Here is a 16,944-nt window from a genome sequence, read left to right as displayed (position 1 = left end):
TATAAATAGTTTTGCAAACATTGCATATCACATTTTTGCATGGAAAGTTTAATTGAATACACAAAAACTGTTATTTAGGCTAAACGCTTCAGCAGTTGGGGGTTCCAGCTTTGGCAAAGAATTCAGAGAGAGAAAATCCACTCATGCTCTAACCTTGGATCTCTTTCAATCCGGAATCTGAGCCACAGTGTGAGTTCTGGTGCCAGTTTGGCAGCAGCCTCACGTCCCTTCTGGTCCCTCCATTGTTACAGTTTGTTCCGCTCTTCTCTCCTCAGCTATGTCACAGTATACAGAGAACTGGAGCGCACGATTCAGGCCATAAGCACACAAGAAGACCTGAGGTGGTTCAGCAATAATCATGGCCCAGGGATGCCCATGAACTGGCCAGCATTTGAGGTAAAACATTCATAGTTTGGACCAAACAAGCTTTCAGAACTGCTCCCTGGATTTATTTTGTATGTGTTATATATTAATGTAATATTTTTGTGTAGGAGTACAACCCAGACCAAGCAGCTGCTCCTCCAAAGAAGAAGAAACCAGATGGAGCCCCACCCACTCCAAGCACTGACCATGTGGCTCCCCCTGGTGACCGTAGCAGGTTAGTTGAAGGCATTTCCATTTTCTTATTGAAACCATTTCATTTTGGGAGCGGTTCTAAAATTATTATTTAAGTTTCATCTTGAAAAATACTGTGTAATATAATGTCATTTTCTATATTTTATCTTTTCCATAAATAAAAAAAAAGTCGACCAACTGACAGGATTTTTAGTAGCAGCGATTGTTCAAACACTTGTTAGAATGAACACATAATTTGTTAATTTTATCAAATTATTATTAATAATTAATAAAATTTAATTAAAATTAATTAATATAATTATTATTAAGATGTTAAAACATAGTGTTTTAACATCTTAAAACTCTATGTTTTCTTTTTGGAATGAGTTTTACTTCAAATTTAACCCAACATTTTCCCCCTTTTTTAGTGTGAGCAGCTATGACAAGAACCAAGCTTATTCGGCCGAGTGGTCCGACGACGAGCAGCCCACTGCATACTCCGGCAACGAAAACGGTGGAAACAGAAATTCGTTTGAAGACGATTCCAGCACTGGGAAAGGCGTCCGTGTTCGCGCCCTCTATGACTATGATGGCCAGGAGCAGGATGAGCTCACCTTCAAAGCAGGTAATTATTTGACCACACCGGTGAATATGGATGTGATGGAAAGCTATGGTTAAAAAACAAAAACTATTGTTTCCTTTTCTGTTCTAAAGCCTCCTTCCTCTACAAGAAATAACAGGGATTAGGAATAATAGCTACACTTGGGAACAAATTACAGGCGTTTGCCATCAATTAACTCAAGCTGCTTGAGCAATGGTCCAAAAAAATGCTCAGAGGTTCCTGCATGATCACAAATAGTAATTTAAAGAGAATCTCAGTAGCTGTAACATCAGCTGTGCATCTTTATCTTGATTTTTTTCTTTAGCTTTTTCATGTTTTAGCCACAGAGTTATAGACACATTTAAAGAAAAAGCAATATGTCTATCCATAACTAAAACTAGTTTGGAGGTTCATGTTATATAAAATATGTCCCCCTTTCCAATGATTGTGACACTGAACGCTATAAAGTAAAAAAAATGTTATGAGTCTGTTTTTAATTGTATTTGGTAGGGAAAATGCATATCAACTGACATTTCTGTAAATGTCCTGGACTTAGCTAAAAGGTTGTTTTTCATCTGTTGTCCCTGAAGAATGCTCAATTTGTCCTATTAAAAACCAAACAAGGTTAAATAGATGTAATTATGCAAATTGTGTCAATAAATACAAAATGAATGCAAACAATAAATACAAAACAAGGAAATGTCAACACAATTATAAAAAGCATAAACTGGAGGATGCAGTTCCTTGCAAAGTATTCACACCCTTAAAGTGTTTTGCATTTTCTGATGTTCCACATAAAAGAAGAAAATACAAATTTTGGCTGCATTGTGATAAAACATGCAGCCAAGTTGAAGGAGTATTAATTTCAATGTTTTCTTAAAAACTAAATACATTTGTATTGTTTGCGCTGTTCTTTTAAAATGATTTATGGATAGTCTACATGGAAATATGTCTGTTCACATCAGAACCTGTGTCATTTGTGTTGATGGAATTTTTAAATCTCCTTCACAGGTGACGAATTCACCAAGACGGAGGATGAAGATGAGCAAGGCTGGTGCAGAGGTCGTTTGGACAGCGGCCAGGAGGGACTGTACCCGGCCAATTACGTGGAGCCAATCTAGTCACATGAGTGGACAAAGACATGCCGCTGGAGGCAGCTTGAACTGTCCCGTCCAACTGCACCGCACATAGCCAGAGACTTAAGAGCAACACATCCTTTGCCCAACAGATGCGCCAAGCTGTCTTGCCTAACTAAAACTTAGTAACCTAAAAAGACACTATATCAGTATAGTATATTTTATCCAGCATTTGAGGTGGGCGAAGTTACACATTCAAAAAACAGCAGTTGTGCTATTGTAGACACACTCAACAAAAACATGAAGACAGTGCAGGAACACATTGCTTCTCTGTGTGGCTGTGTTTAATATACAATGCAGCTTATTATTAACTCACAGTGTACTGCAGTGTGTTTTCCTGAAGGGAAGATATTATAATGTTTTACTCATTTAACAAAGATGAGCTTCTCTAACCTGCATTGTGTATATACGGTGTGATACCATTTTGTGTAGCATTTTTAATGCTGTGTATGTCATTCTTACAACAGGAATGCTGTGTAGTGTTATCAGTACCACAGACACTATCCTTTTTGTTTCCTTTTTCTTTTGAATCCTGTCCAGCCTCCGTTCCAGTGTGTGCAGTGCTATGTGTTTCAAACTGTTTCTGAACATTGCATAGCAGCATGTGCTATGCAAAGAGTTACATTCCCCAAGTCCCTGCAGCCTCGCTACGGCTACATTCTGATGCAACACTTCAACTACAAATGCAGCATTACATGCTTCTGGACATGCATGTGCTCCCGGGTTCACAAGAGAAGGCTTCTCGATGAACTGACCTCACATTTGCTTTGTTTTCAACCTTTTCGTTTTTGTCCCGTAAATCCTTTGACCACCCCATCCTCATGCAAATCCATGGAAAGGATTTACAGTTTTTGCAGAAGCTTCCATCCGTGCTTCAGCAAATCAGGGTTCACTTTAATCAAACTGTGTTAACGAGACATACAAGCATTACTTCTGAGCGAAGTTGGATCAACTCATCTTGAGCTTGACACTTGAGACTGCATTATAGGAAGGATGTCTTGAACAATACATGCGCCTGGGACTCTTTTCCAGAGCAAGGGGCGTGTGGATGCATGTCGGTGGATAACTGTGCAACAGTGGTTTGTCTAAAGATTGACCCCTTTCCAACAGGACATGAATGTACTTGTGATTGGGCTTTAAAGAGGGTAAGATGTCTAAATATTTTACTGGCATAAAGCAGTAGTTATGTGGCCCATCCCCAACTGAGCCAAAGAATGATCCATCACTTATCACTCCATACACTAATTACACATATCTCATGAAATGGATTCACTAAATTAGTTTTTGCTTCCCTGCCCAACCAGATTTCCTTTGGTCTGCAAAATCTGCTCAGTGAGCCAGTAACATGTCATGCAAGATAACCCCTGACTCAGTGGAGTACATGGTTGCTTTTAAACTTTATTTTACTGTCTAGGAATTACAGTCCCTAGTTAAAGTATTCATACCACTTGAACTTTTGTTCATGTTTTGACCAGTTGCTTTGTGAAGTAAAACCAACACCAAGGAGTTCAGAAGAAGTAAAAAGGTAATTTGGGAAAAGAAAAAAGACAAATAAGAATTGATGTATGCATGTACAGTATATGTTGTGTAAACATTATATTCTCCCCCCCAGAGTCACAATTTAAAGCACCAATTTTGCCTGGAATTACAGGTACATGTTTTTGGGAGCATTTCTCTTCCAGCTTTGCACATGTTGTGGCAATTGCATTTTTTTTTTTTTTTTTGCATATTCCTCTTTGCAAAGTAGCAAGAAATTGTAATATTTAAACCTTGCCACAGATTCTCAATTGAATTTAAGTCTGAAATCTGATTATGCCATTCTAACATTTCAATATATGCGGCTGTATATATAGTGCTATCCTGCTGGAAGGTGAACTACCACCCTACGTTTAAGTCTTCTGCAGCCTCTGGAGGGTTTTCCGTCCAGTTTTCTCTTGTATTTATCTCAGTTCACTCCTGCTTCTTTGCTCTTGCTGAAGAAAATCAGGAGTAGAATAGATGTGGAGTGTTCTGAAGTTCAATTTTGGTCTCATCTGACCAAAGCAGGGACTGAATACCGATGTGTTACATTGTTTGTGGTTGAACATGTTCAATGGGTATGAATACTTATGCAAGGATCAGCATTTTATCATATTTTTTATAATTACTTTTATTACTAAGATTACATTATATTTATCAAATGCTGATTAGTAGGTTGTGTACTTCCGGGTTGCACCTACAGTGCAAGTTTAGATTAAGTGTTTTTGAGACGTAGTGATAAAAATTACACATTACCAGCAGTGACTGGATGTGTTCAGCTCTGGATTTGGAAAGGTCTCACACACAAGGACAAAACACATCACCAGCTCACAAGGTGCGTCTTAGAGTGCAAGCGTGTCCAGCAGGGTAAAAACGACTCCTGTTGTTAAACTCTCCCACTTTCTCAATGCTCACATGCAATACACAAACATGCAACAGCACAGGTGTTAGACTGATCATATACACATTATCTGCAAGTTCAGACTCCTTATCTATAATTCCAGGTGAATACTTTGGGGTAAAACATCCGTATCATCCAGTGTGTATGAGTCGTGTAAATGTTATACAAAGTTGTAACAAAACAAGCAAAAAAAAAGTAAAAAAAAAAAAAAAAAAATGCAAGTGATTGACTATTAAGAAAAAATGTAGTGTTATACATGTAAATGTGTTTCATTAAATGACAGCAATGGAAAACGTGTTAAGTAATAGATAACATATTGTATGAATTTTATTGCAATGAAACTGTCAGTGTATTATAAAAGCGTGATGTTATCCCACGCTGTCAGATTTGTACATGATGATGTAATTTAAAGATTATATTCTATTGTAACTGTACAACTGTGTTGAGTTGAAAATGAGACCTAACTATGTTGAGACAGTAAAAAAGGTGTACATGTAAATGCTTTTTTTTTATGTTGATCTTTTTTCCTTATGCACACAGGGGGCTGCAGCTCACAATGTGAAAAACCCCATATTAGCAGTCTAGAAGATGTATGTTCATAGTTAGTGATGTACTTTTATCTCCTAACTGGTGTAGTGCCTGTTCATCTTGATGTAACAAGAAGTTCATTTAAATATGCATAAAAGTGATTATGATCACAGATAATAATGACTATAGTGATAAAAAGAAGAAAAAATCCAATCAAATTTGCTGTGATGGTGTCAATATTGAGATATTGATTTGGAAGGGAAAGAAGTTTGTTGAAAAAAAAAAAACCCAGTTCCGTCTGTGTGTGTGTTTGTTTTTCTATGGAGTCCACGTGTTATTTTAGATTATATTTCGTTTCCTCTGTGAAGGAGAAACCTCTTATTGCATTATAGAACCTGCACCGAGATATAAAGGTGGACATATAAAACATAAACTAATTATGTAGTGGAAACCTTTATTTACAATATCGTCATGGATATTAAAAAGGAAAATCTAATTTAAAGTGACAATGTGGAAGAAAATATCACAATGTCCATCAATTTAGTCTAAGGCTCTACAATAAAGAGTGCTGTTAAAAATCTGAAATTATACAAATATGTAACTGACTGAGTCATTTTAACAAAGTCACCTGTGCCACAATTATTGGTACAACTAAATAACCTGATTAGATAAATGTAACTGAAGCCAAATTTATACTTTTTCAAGTTGATCCGTGTTTCTAGTAACTTCTAATCTGTAATCCATAGCTTTCTGTTTGTTTGGGGTATAAATATGACTTGACAAAGAAGCTTGTGTTTTTAATAACTTTAGAGAAGCAAAGGAACTAAGCAATCTTGGAGTCATCAAGTCTCAATAACAATCGTGTTTTTGTGTTTGGTAGATGCCATTATCCACAGTTATTTATAAATTAGAAAATACCAATGCAGTAACTATCAAGGCTAACTCGTCAAGCAGTTGCTTATGAGTAGTGCCAAGACAATTCATTGCTGTCCTACACAAATGTAAATGGTAAACTCTGCGGGGACTTTACATATTATTGCGTGTTTTGGTCAAATTAAACAAAAATATAGATTTTTGAAAAATCTCAGGGTGGATTTTATGTCAAACAAGTAATAAATATATGAAAAGCACTCACTGTGAACTGTTAGGTATTATAGAGCATTGGTGCTACTGTGGGCCTTTTTCTCTCCCAACGGCCATGGGAGTCTGATTGGAGTGTTTGTAACATAACGTCTTTGAAATACTTGGACAATTTAGATTAAAATTATGGCAGACTGACTATCAGTGAACTGAAAATGGGTTGTCCTTTACACTTTTAGTTTTAAGCTGGAGTCAGACTTTTGGTCAACGAATCCATAAACAAAAACTGCAGACACGACAAAGCATGTAGCTCATTTCCGTGATAATTTAATTGTAGAAACATTCATCAAACATATAAGAAATGATCTTTCACTTGCTTGCACTTCCTCACTTGCATACATGCGCTGCTGTGTGAGTCTTACACCAACTGATTCACCCTGTGAAGGAAACTTCAGATGCTACACAAAGAAAACAACACACCTAGTACGCGATGAAATGACATTTGGAAGAAGAAACACACATCGCACGAGTTACTGGAAGGAAATGCTTCAGCGCAACAGGAGCAGTATTTCTGCATTAGCTGGTATTGTCATATCATGGTTCAGCGCCTCAGGGGTTTACACTTTCATCAACTAAAGGGCACCAATTTGATGAGGTGGTCTAACACACTGACTGCAGGTGATATAATCACAGCGTTCATAACCTTTCTCTGACTTCGCAGTCATTCTGAAAGAAAATAACAGCCTTTGTGAAGAAGGTTAGATCACTCAGTGCATATATTAGTCATTTGGTAAAAGAACGTAAAGAATTGCTGACACTTCAAAAGGACATGTGAATTCATTTGCAATGACACAATGAGCTGTAGAGATGCACCAATCAGGCTTTTGCTTACTAACACCAATTTCCAGTTTCCTATTAAGTCTGATCTGGCAATTACAATTTTGCTTTATCTGATATTTTTATTCCATGACACTTAAAATACAAAAAAATTTGTTTGTATTAGTAACTTAGCAGAAAATTCCAGAACCGCAAGAATATCTTAATTTATGCAAAGGATATCCCTTTAAAGTTGATCTAAATTATATTAAATTTAAAAATTGTGCTAAACTAAATGTGGATGGCTAATGTATATTGAAAATACAGTTTTGGGGTATTAAGACATGTTTTATATGGACATCAACTCCATGTCAAGAAATGAACTTTCAATGCTTACTGAGAGCCTGAAGGTGTTTAAGTAAATATTAGCCAAAATAGTCAGAAAGTAGAATAAGCCGTCAGTTTCACGCATCACAAACAAATCAACAGTGTAGACAGCTTAGTGTAGGGTGGGATTCACTAATGTTATTGGGCCATTGCTGCAATATTTTAGTTGATTCTTTAGAAGTGGAGAACATATGTGATATATGTGGTGGGTGAGAGTTGCTCAGGAGGCATCATTTTTATCTTGTCAAATGATCCATGGCAACCAGAGCTGTCCAGTGATCAAACTGTGTCATGCTGAAGAGTCAAAATAGGACAGAGCACAGATTTCCTACGGGAAACTGGACTTCCCTCACCATGGAAACAAAAGGCACAAAATACGATAGGTGTTTTGGTTTTGGTGCTTTTCATGAACAATCTGATTTTTGAGAGTTTGATTGGCCAAAGACCAGTCAGAGCCAATCAACAGAAAATTGGCCAATTACAATCTGTGGCTAATTTATTGGTGCATCTCTAATTAGTTCAGTACATGTTAATACATAGCTTCCAAAACATTTTGTAAGACAAAAGACAGGGAAAGAAAGTACACAGAGTCAAACTGCCAGTTTAGTTCAAACATAATCCAGGTTCTTTGGGTAATAGAAAACATTGTCAACGTTGTAATTTTTATCTACATTCACAAAATACATTCAACCTAAATGTTAAGTCTAATACAGGCTGAACCAAACTCTTTGATTTTGTATAATGTGGCATAATGTCTTTATAAAGTATTTATTGATGTCAATATGGCTTGAGTTTTAAGTCTTACAGCATGATGTGCCCTGTGTGTGTTACACTAATTGAGTTACAATGTTGTGTTTGTAAATGAAAACCCTCATTTGTGAGGCATAATTAGATATATTCAAAAGTAACTTAGCCTGAAAACTCTTAAAAAAAAACATCAACTTCAGAGATGAGTTGTTAACAGCAAAAATGCTCCTTTTTTGTGCCTGGTTTTGTGACTTCAGGACCAATTTAAAGCTTGGTGGATGGTGCAGGTGGGTCCATTCTGGAGAAAATGAAATGAAAGTTTTCAAGACTTAAACTAAACCTAATACCAACTCACACAATGACTGGATAAAGCACCAATAAATGTATATAATGATATTGTATTTGTTACAAGTTGCTAACAGTATTGATTCCGCGGATATGCGAGTGAACTTGATTCAACTCAATTTTGCCAAATCTATATTTGTCTAAGTAGCAATGGCCACCAACCTGACTAAGCACAAAAAATGTGTTCAGCTGTTTACACTCCATGCAGTGTGACAGGGTAGAAAAAATGTCAATATGCCAAGAGTCATGTAGTAAAAATCTTACACTAACTGACTTGACATCTAAAACCCAAAAACTGCATTTCAGGGTAGCCTTTACAATCAACCATAGTGCTAGAAAGGCCAGAGGGTCCAAAATTCAAGAAAACAAACTAAGAGAAGCAGAAACTGTAGAATCAGTTGGCAAAAATTAATGGCTTTAACTCTGAAGTCTCTTTTCAGGTTGCACAATGCACGCACATCTTCACACACACAAAAAAGCTCTCAAACACCCACTACTTTCAGCTCTGCCCCTGTGCATCCTTGTCAACTAAAGAAAAAAAAAGGAAATCTTAAAAGTAAAAGGGAAAAAAAAAGCTTATCACTCAAGACTCATAGCACTCATATTTTTTAACTTAGCATTCACACGTGCATACAGTGGGATGTTGGTTCAGCTGCACATCAGGAGCGTCGGCCTCCGGCGTTTTTTTTTTTGTTTGTTTGTTTTTAAGTGTAATTGGACTTTGCATAAAGTGTTTTGACCTCCACACTCCACAGTAAAGCCTCCTGGTTTATTGGTGTGAGAAATTCCAGAGGTACAACTTAGTGCTGCCATACAGTGATAAGTCCCATGATTAAGAGTGCCCAAAAGGAGAGGGCTCTTGTATCTGTAAGAGAAGGGAATAATTTAAAAATAATTAATCAGAGGTGCTAAACCAGAGAGTTAGAAAAGAAACACACACAGATATTGTAAACAGATAAATGTAGAACACATGAAACACAACTCATATTTTTAACTCACACACCATAAAGCCAAAACATAATATAAGAAGGGAGTTTTAGAAGTGAGCAGTGGAGATGGGTGCAGCAGAAAGCTGAAAATACTTAATTCCATTTTTATTCCATAGCTGCCGCATTGATTCCTTTATTAAAATATTCAGATTTAGTACATTTACTGGCACCTCTGACAAAGATGTGCAAAAAGCCTTTAAGATGTAAATCCTTCTCTGCTGCTGTAGCATAATCTCACACTGAAAGCCTCCTGAGAATCCAACCTTTAAATTTGGTTTTTGATTTTGTGAGGAAAAAAAAAACAAACTATAACATTCTCAGTGGCAAGATTATTGCTATCCCTTGCTGTCAATGATTTGTAAAACCACCTTCTGAAATAGGACAGAACTTGGTCTGCTTTCACAAAGGAAGTGGTCACCATGCAGAGCAGGCACGGTGGTAAAGAAAGTAAAGAAGAAGCAAATATGCAGAAGCTCTGTGCTGGAAAACTGATGCATAGATTGTCACCTGTGGTTCACCTAGTCTCCAAAACAACCATTAGGTGCTACCTAAATGCTAGAGCTGCACAAGATACTGTTAAGACTGAAAGATTACTGTGTGATAAATCACAATCACAAACTGTTTAGACCTAATACTTGGAAGGATAATATATTTCAAGTGGCATTCATGAAAAATTCTGCATGCCAATAATTCATTTGGCCGGTCAGATAGGTTTTCATTCTCCTATATGCTCACAGTTTATATAGTGACTGAGATGCTAAAGCTCACAAAGGGAGGTGAAAGTACTGAGATGCAGGAAAAGCAAAAAAATGAGTCAAAAAATTTGGGTTCATCGTCTTAACAGTATCAAAACTGTCACCTAATTACAAATGTACTGCTACAGTACAGCCAGGCTAGATGTATATCTATACTGAATAAAAGTCTGATAGATTTTATTTTACAATTAATTTCAACATAACGATCAAAAACTTATGACCAAATTATAAGAGAAGTGCTTAACCTTATGCTTACAATAAAAAAATAAGAAATCAAGCTATCTACACGTTGGTGCAGCCACATCTGCTTTTAATTGCTGTATTAAAACTTAGCTAAATACAGCAAGTGTTTACAAATAACCTACAGCTTGTTTTTATTGTTAAGAACGTACAAATATTTTCTTGTTTTCTTCAATCTGGCCCAAAATAATAAACCAACTGGATGCCTTTCATTTAATAAGGAAAACAAGCAAAAGGCATTTGAAGTTTTGAATCTATAATCCTGTTCCTAAAAAAAAATCAATTTTTTTGTGACATTAAAATTCAAAATTAGATCATTGTTGAGTACATAAAAAAATTATTTAAAAAAATTTCTGGTTTTAGTTTTTAAAAGTGGTATTTTTTAAGCCCGTGAGTATTTTTGAGCTGATTTTGGCCCACGAGACAAAAAGTTTGGACAGCCTTGATCTAGAGAGATTGTGTAAAGAGAGTTGGTCAAAGATCCCTCAGTGTGTATGAAATATTACAGGACTGGACCGAGCGCAGCCCTATTGGCTAAAGGGGGTTGTATAACGTGTTGACAGAGGAGGTACAAACTATTCTTCTACTGGTGCATTTCTTGAAATACACTTAAATTAAAGGTTGGATTTTTTCTGTGTGTGTGTGTACTTCAATGAAAGATTAATTTACTTCAAAGCTTTTTCAACTATAATGGAGTCGTAGATAAATGTTTTATGAAACTCACCAGTCTGCAAACGGCTTCAAATAGCAACATGATTCAATTTTAAAGCCTATTTTCTCCTGATTTAGTTGTAAGAAAAATCTTTCTTCTCTCCAAAATATCTCACCTGGTTACACGGAACTACTGATAGACTGCTTTGTAGACGGTTTGCTACTATATCCACAGAGCCGTGTGAAAGTCCATTCTGGCCTTGCTGCAGCGGGTGTGGGCTTCCCTGCAAATGTTCCTCTGTGACACTACTGCTGCTGTCACTGTGGACGTGGTTGTTGTTACTGTTGGGGCACTTGCTCTTCTGTGGCGAGGCAAACGGGTTGTAGTCTCCTTCCAGGCTGCGGTGAGGCTGGGTGTTGAACTCAGCTTGGAAAGAGGAAAGTTGCTGCGTGACTCCGAGGAGGCCTCCGACTTCTACGCTCAGAATCACCCAAATGACATCTGACGAGACAAAGGAACACGGTTACTACATTTAAAAAAATAAAAAAATTTAAAATCCAACACTTTCTTAAAAATATTATATCACAGTTTGATCATAGTAATTACTCAGAAGCTCTGCTTTTGATTCCTCCTGTTGGGACGTTGTTCAGTAAAAGGTTATAATTCACTTTCAAAAATATGTGAAACAACCAAGCTGTGTTTGATTTGAAAATATCTTATTGAAGTAGCAGATGAGATATTAATGCACAGCATTGATATCATTCCTAATGTTATGTAGAAGAAATTCAAACTAACTTCAAATCATGTAGCCTAAACTATAATACATGTTCATAAGCAAAAAACAGTTTTTTTACTTACTTACTTACTTACGTAAGTAATAAAACTTGTTTGTAGGTAGGTATTGAATATGTTTTGACATCCTCTATGATCTAGTTCACTGAATAAAAAACCCCAACTTGTAACCCATTAAAAGTGCACTACTTACAGGGTTTTCTCAACTAGATAATCTAATACAGGGTCCCTACATATTTTTTGTATAAAGATTGAATACTTTCTCAGTTCTCCATCATTTAAAGCTGCAGTATATAACTTTGATAAGCAGTAAGTTTTTTTTTACATATTTGTTAAAACTGTCACTGTGCCGTGACAAAATAATAAGAAACAGATCATTTGTGCAAAAAAACATTAGCTCCACTGCCTCCTTCCTGTGGTCTTATGGCCATATGCAGAAATACACCACAGGTTGGTTACCATGGCCACTGAGGACGGCCGATAAACTGTTTTCCTGTGACGGTGAGTTGTTTCCCTGCCATTAGTACATTGAGCAGCACATATACAAGCATAATTGACCTTTCTCTTGGTTCTGACTGGTTGTTTTCTGACCGAAAGCGGTGCATTTCAGTTTAAACAAATATGCACAAAACAAAAATAGTTTATGAAGTTACATACTGGAGCTTTACGTTCATTCATTGTCAGAGCAATACCTGAAAAAAGCAACTGCGTCAATTATTGATGTGCTTTGTTTAAAATTTGCCCAGATTCCTGGCAGATCCTAATGTTGACCACTAAGTGCTCAATCATTACACAAAGGAGTAGACTGACAATGCATTGTAGGATTTACATGGTAATTATCAAACAGAGGAGGACTGTGGATGGTTGTTTATAATTAAGGCAAAATGGGAATCTTCAGTTTGGAACAGTTCAATGAATGGCTAAGTTCAACTCTTCAACTCCTAAAAGTGAGGGAAATATCAATATTTCAGAATAACACTGGCAGTGACATTTTATGTGTTTTACGGTTTGTCAATATGAAACTTTGGTTGCCAGTGTGTACTGTTGCATCAAGCTGGTTAGTAAAAGCTTTTCTAAGTTGAAATAAAACACTTGTGAAATTTAAGTCTACCATGCCTCGAAAGACAAACTCTTCTTCTATAAATAGGCTGAAAGGGATCGAATTACAAGCTGTTTCGTTCCAAGCTGTAAGGTTTGTTTAGATTGATTTTGGAGCTTATTACATTTGCTGTGGTAACCGGATAAAAAAAACGCACAATCTCAGTCACATAACAAGAGTCGGAACTTTCCATGAGCACCACTTACTGGGCTTATGTTCACAATACCATTGTGTATGAAACTGAGTGCTTTAATGGGGTGAAGTTAAGTGGTTTAACTTTACAGCTCTATAAAATCCCAAAACATGAAGTTACTTTGTTCAACAAATATTAAAAAATAATCACATGAATGTGAGTTTCTAATGTAATGAAATGGCGTTCCCTACAATATAAATAAACTCTTTCATAAAACAATAAATTTGTTAATGCAAAGGTAACATTATTGTTCCAGCAACTAAATTTCTTTGTAAGTCTACAGAAATTCCAGTAAAGCTGCTGACATCTTGTTTTGTTATTCGGCTGACTGTGTGACATGGCTTTGTGTTAAATTTTCATGACGAGCAGGCCACTGAGATCTGATTACTCCAGATAGATTTTACTGCCAAGTGGGAAAAGGGCTAAAGCTGTTAACTTGGGATTTAATCAGTCAGGGAGAGTGTTGCTAGATCTGAACAAAGGCTTTAATAACTTCCTTTTATTAAGACAAAGCAATCTCCTCCTTCTGTAAAAATGCTGTTTTATACTCTGTTTAATTGTCTTTTTGTAGACTTTCACTATTTGAATGTAGTGGGTTTTTCAGAATAATTCATTAGCTGATATCAGAGTCATCAGTACGAATGGTGCAGGAGGCTGCTATCCACAGCAGGTTGCTGAAGTGTAAGTGTGCTCTCCTTACCTCCATAGTAAAGTCCTGTAGCTGTGCACATTCTCCACTGACCCTGGTACATGCCAGGAGAAACGGGGCTGTGCATCTGCACACTGACATCAGTCATTTCCTGGGGATCAAGAGAGCGCACCATCACCATGTTCACATGGCCAAACTGATCACCTCCCACATACTTCAGAGAAACCCCAGGAGGCCATGACTCTGGACCTGAAAGGCACGGACACAAACAAGAAGCTCACATGGTTGTATTTTTGCCCTTTAATATAAAAAGGATTTCTAGAACTATTTCATTTCAAAAATCCACAATTTTCCAGATTCAAGTGTCTGCATTTTTTCCAACAGTTTCCATAACATTAAAGACATTTGAGCACAAAACATTTACCTAGTTGGGGTTTCCTATTTGTATGTTCCAAAAAAGAACAAAACAATGAAACACCTGTCTTCCAATTTAGCACAATGCTCCTTTTCTTGGTATAATGGTGTTTGAACACTGCCACATATGCAGAGTCTGGTTCTGGTGGAGGCTTTTATCTTGTGAAAGGGGAGCTGTTCCTTTCTACAGTCACCATGTGCTTGCTCAGAAGAGGGATTGCTGCAAAGACAGTAGTCACTTGATGCATTTGGCTGAGCTTCTGTTCCTTTAATTAAAAAACTTTTACCAGCTGGCATTATAAAATAAAATTGACTCTGCTGCATAATAACCATTAGAAAAGGAGTGTATGTAATTGAGTTTAAATCTCCCTGCATGATTGGACTGTAATAGATTGCTTTAATTATATATTCCTGGATATGCATAGGACCAATTTGCCTAGTAAAGTTCTTGATATTACCATTTATACACTATTACCAATAAATTGAACAAAATGAAACGTTTTCTGTGAGATTTTTCTTTGTAAAAAAATCTGAAACTAGAATCATACGATTTTTATCTCTTAGATTTAAATAAAAAAAGGAATAAAGTTTGAAAATAAAACATTTTACCATTATTTTTTCATGATTTCCAGACTTTCCAGACTCTGTAAAAAAGAACTTTTATGAATGGTCCAGCTGGCTTACCAGTATTCTGTATCCTCCAGGTTTTTGTGAATGGTGTGTCAGGTGGAACGGATTCACCCTCACCAATCGTCACATCCTTCACAAAGGACATGCAAGGTGCACTGAAGTTTGGGCTTTCAAAGTCATAGTAAGCTCCTATGGCAGCCTGCAAATTCCTAGAATAAAGAAAGAGAAGAATGGCAACAGAAATCAGACCAGATTCCTGCACAACAAAACATATACGTCTGTTATATTTCAGCAGCAGCTTAAACAGAATGAGAACATTTAAGTTAAATAAGAGTGAACTAAGTTAACTAAACCTTTTTTACATAGATTTTTTTAAATTTTATTTTAAAATTAGTTAGAAGTGTTTAGCAGCCTCTCTAGGATGCACCCTATCTTTCATCTGATGTCTAGCAGGAAATGCTTAAGCCACTCAGAGGCCTTAAAAAGAAAAACAATTATAAAAATTAAAGCTTGAAGGACAGAAAAAAGCAATTGCTGCTGAAAAAGGCTAATTGTAGTTTCCTAAAATCAACTAAACTAACACCTTCCACAAATTTTCAAATGGTCTAAACCTTTACCATGAAAATACATGAATTGAAATCCTTCCAAACTAGCGGTGACTCTATGTTTAAGGTTGTCCTCCTGTCAGAATACAAAACTTGAACTTAAAATGTATTGGTCGTGAAGTGACAAAATCTAAAAATGTTGTAAGGTTATGAAGACTTTTGCAAGGTACTTGAAACAAGTATGTAGCTTTAATGAAGCTTACTTCTTTTGTTCACATAACGCCATATTTAGGCAGGTATGTGTTTTTAGGGGAATTTCAGAACAGTCAGTCACACTCTTAAGCACATTTATTTTCGTTTTCCCACCACTGCACTGCGTAGCTCACTATTAAATAGAGAAAACAAGCCACCGGAAGTCAAAGTCATTCAAACAGCAAACTAAAATAATTCCCCTGATATTCTCAATGAAAAAAAAATCGATATTAAGCTCTCAATCATATTGAAGGAGTTTAAATTTTACCCAGAGTATCTGGCGTTGAAGGCGATCTAAGCAGCGAGTGAGCGCTTGTAGATTATGTAATAAATGAGGGGATTACTCGGGTGGCATTTGCAATAGATATGCCCTGATGTTATGATCTTTTGAATATCCAATTAAAAGCAAAGAGGTTTTGGATTATATTCTCATTACACACCAGAATAATGTAACGCAGTCAGTATTTTAACAAATATGCAAATACTGCCACCATCTGTGTCCCTGACAGGCAATCAAAAGTCACACACTGACTCAGCTAGTTACGTTACTACGACGTCGTTAACTGTCCCTGGTAATAGGTCCAAACAATAATGTTCCTTGTCAACTAAAGTAAGCTAGTTTCATTACTTTTATCTTCAGTTTCCTTTTTTTTAGATTAATAACCTTTGTATAGCGAGAGACGCAGTGCAGAAAGCTAGCTACATATCTGTATCTTTTCTCCGACACCCAGCGCATAGCAGGCCGTAAACGAATCCCCGAGCTCACCAGTTGGTCATGTCCAAGAAGAAGGCGCATCCGGCGGGATTCAGCTGAAACCCCAGGAGCCTCTGAAATTCCGATATTAAAATGTCTTTGTCTGTTGTTCCCATGCAGCTGAATTTCTGCATGAGCTCCTGGTCCAGGTCCAGGTCCATGCCCTCCATGACGGATAAGCCCGGGGCAGAGACAGGGGGCTGCGATACTAATTTACACCGAGGCCTCGACTTGTCATAACAAACTCCAAACCAGGGCCGAGTGCGCATGTCACATGACTGAACCCTGCGAGTGAGTCAATACAGAAAAAAAAAGAAAAAGAGCGCTGCTTCACATTGTTGACTATTTTCACTGTACAAATGACAT

The 16,944-nt window shown here is 36.8% G+C and overlaps 2 protein-coding genes across 4 annotated transcripts in view; one reads left to right on the top strand and one right to left on the bottom strand.

Moving 5' to 3' along the window:
- Window positions 1–5,209, top strand: part of pacsin1 (protein kinase C and casein kinase substrate in neurons 1) — a 40,594-nt gene extending 35,385 nt beyond the window's left edge. For all 3 annotated transcript variants that reach the window (XM_005801733.2, XM_023345285.1, XM_005801734.2), the window contains 4 exons: window positions 276–396; window positions 492–598; window positions 984–1,180; window positions 2,168–5,209. In XM_005801733.2, coding sequence (XP_005801790.1) covers window positions 276–396; window positions 492–598; window positions 984–1,180; window positions 2,168–2,277 — 535 coding nt within the window. In that variant the 3' untranslated portion in view covers window positions 2,278–5,209. The remainder of the gene's footprint in view (window positions 1–275; window positions 397–491; window positions 599–983; window positions 1,181–2,167) is intronic.
- Window positions 5,210–6,624: 1,415 nt separating this feature from the next.
- On the bottom strand, window positions 6,625–16,897 carry LOC102219486 (uncharacterized protein C6orf106 homolog). The gene is made up of 5 exons (XM_005801781.3): window positions 16,591–16,897; window positions 15,082–15,236; window positions 14,035–14,232; window positions 11,426–11,751; window positions 6,625–9,479 (listed from the first exon to the last, which is right to left on the bottom strand). The coding sequence occupies exons 1-5, from the start codon at window positions 16,845–16,847 to the stop codon at window positions 9,447–9,449; spliced, it is 969 nt and encodes a 322-aa protein (XP_005801838.2). The 5' UTR covers window positions 16,848–16,897; the 3' UTR covers window positions 6,625–9,446.
- Between the last annotated feature and the right edge of the window lie 47 nt (window positions 16,898–16,944).

The sequence above is a fragment of the Xiphophorus maculatus genome, chromosome 1 (genome assembly GCF_002775205.1).
Source record: "Xiphophorus maculatus strain JP 163 A chromosome 1, X_maculatus-5.0-male, whole genome shotgun sequence".
NCBI classification, from domain to species: Eukaryota; Metazoa; Chordata; class Actinopteri; order Cyprinodontiformes; family Poeciliidae; genus Xiphophorus; species Xiphophorus maculatus.
The sequence above is the reverse complement of the archived record's forward strand: the minus strand, read 5'-3'. Positions and strand labels throughout refer to the sequence as shown.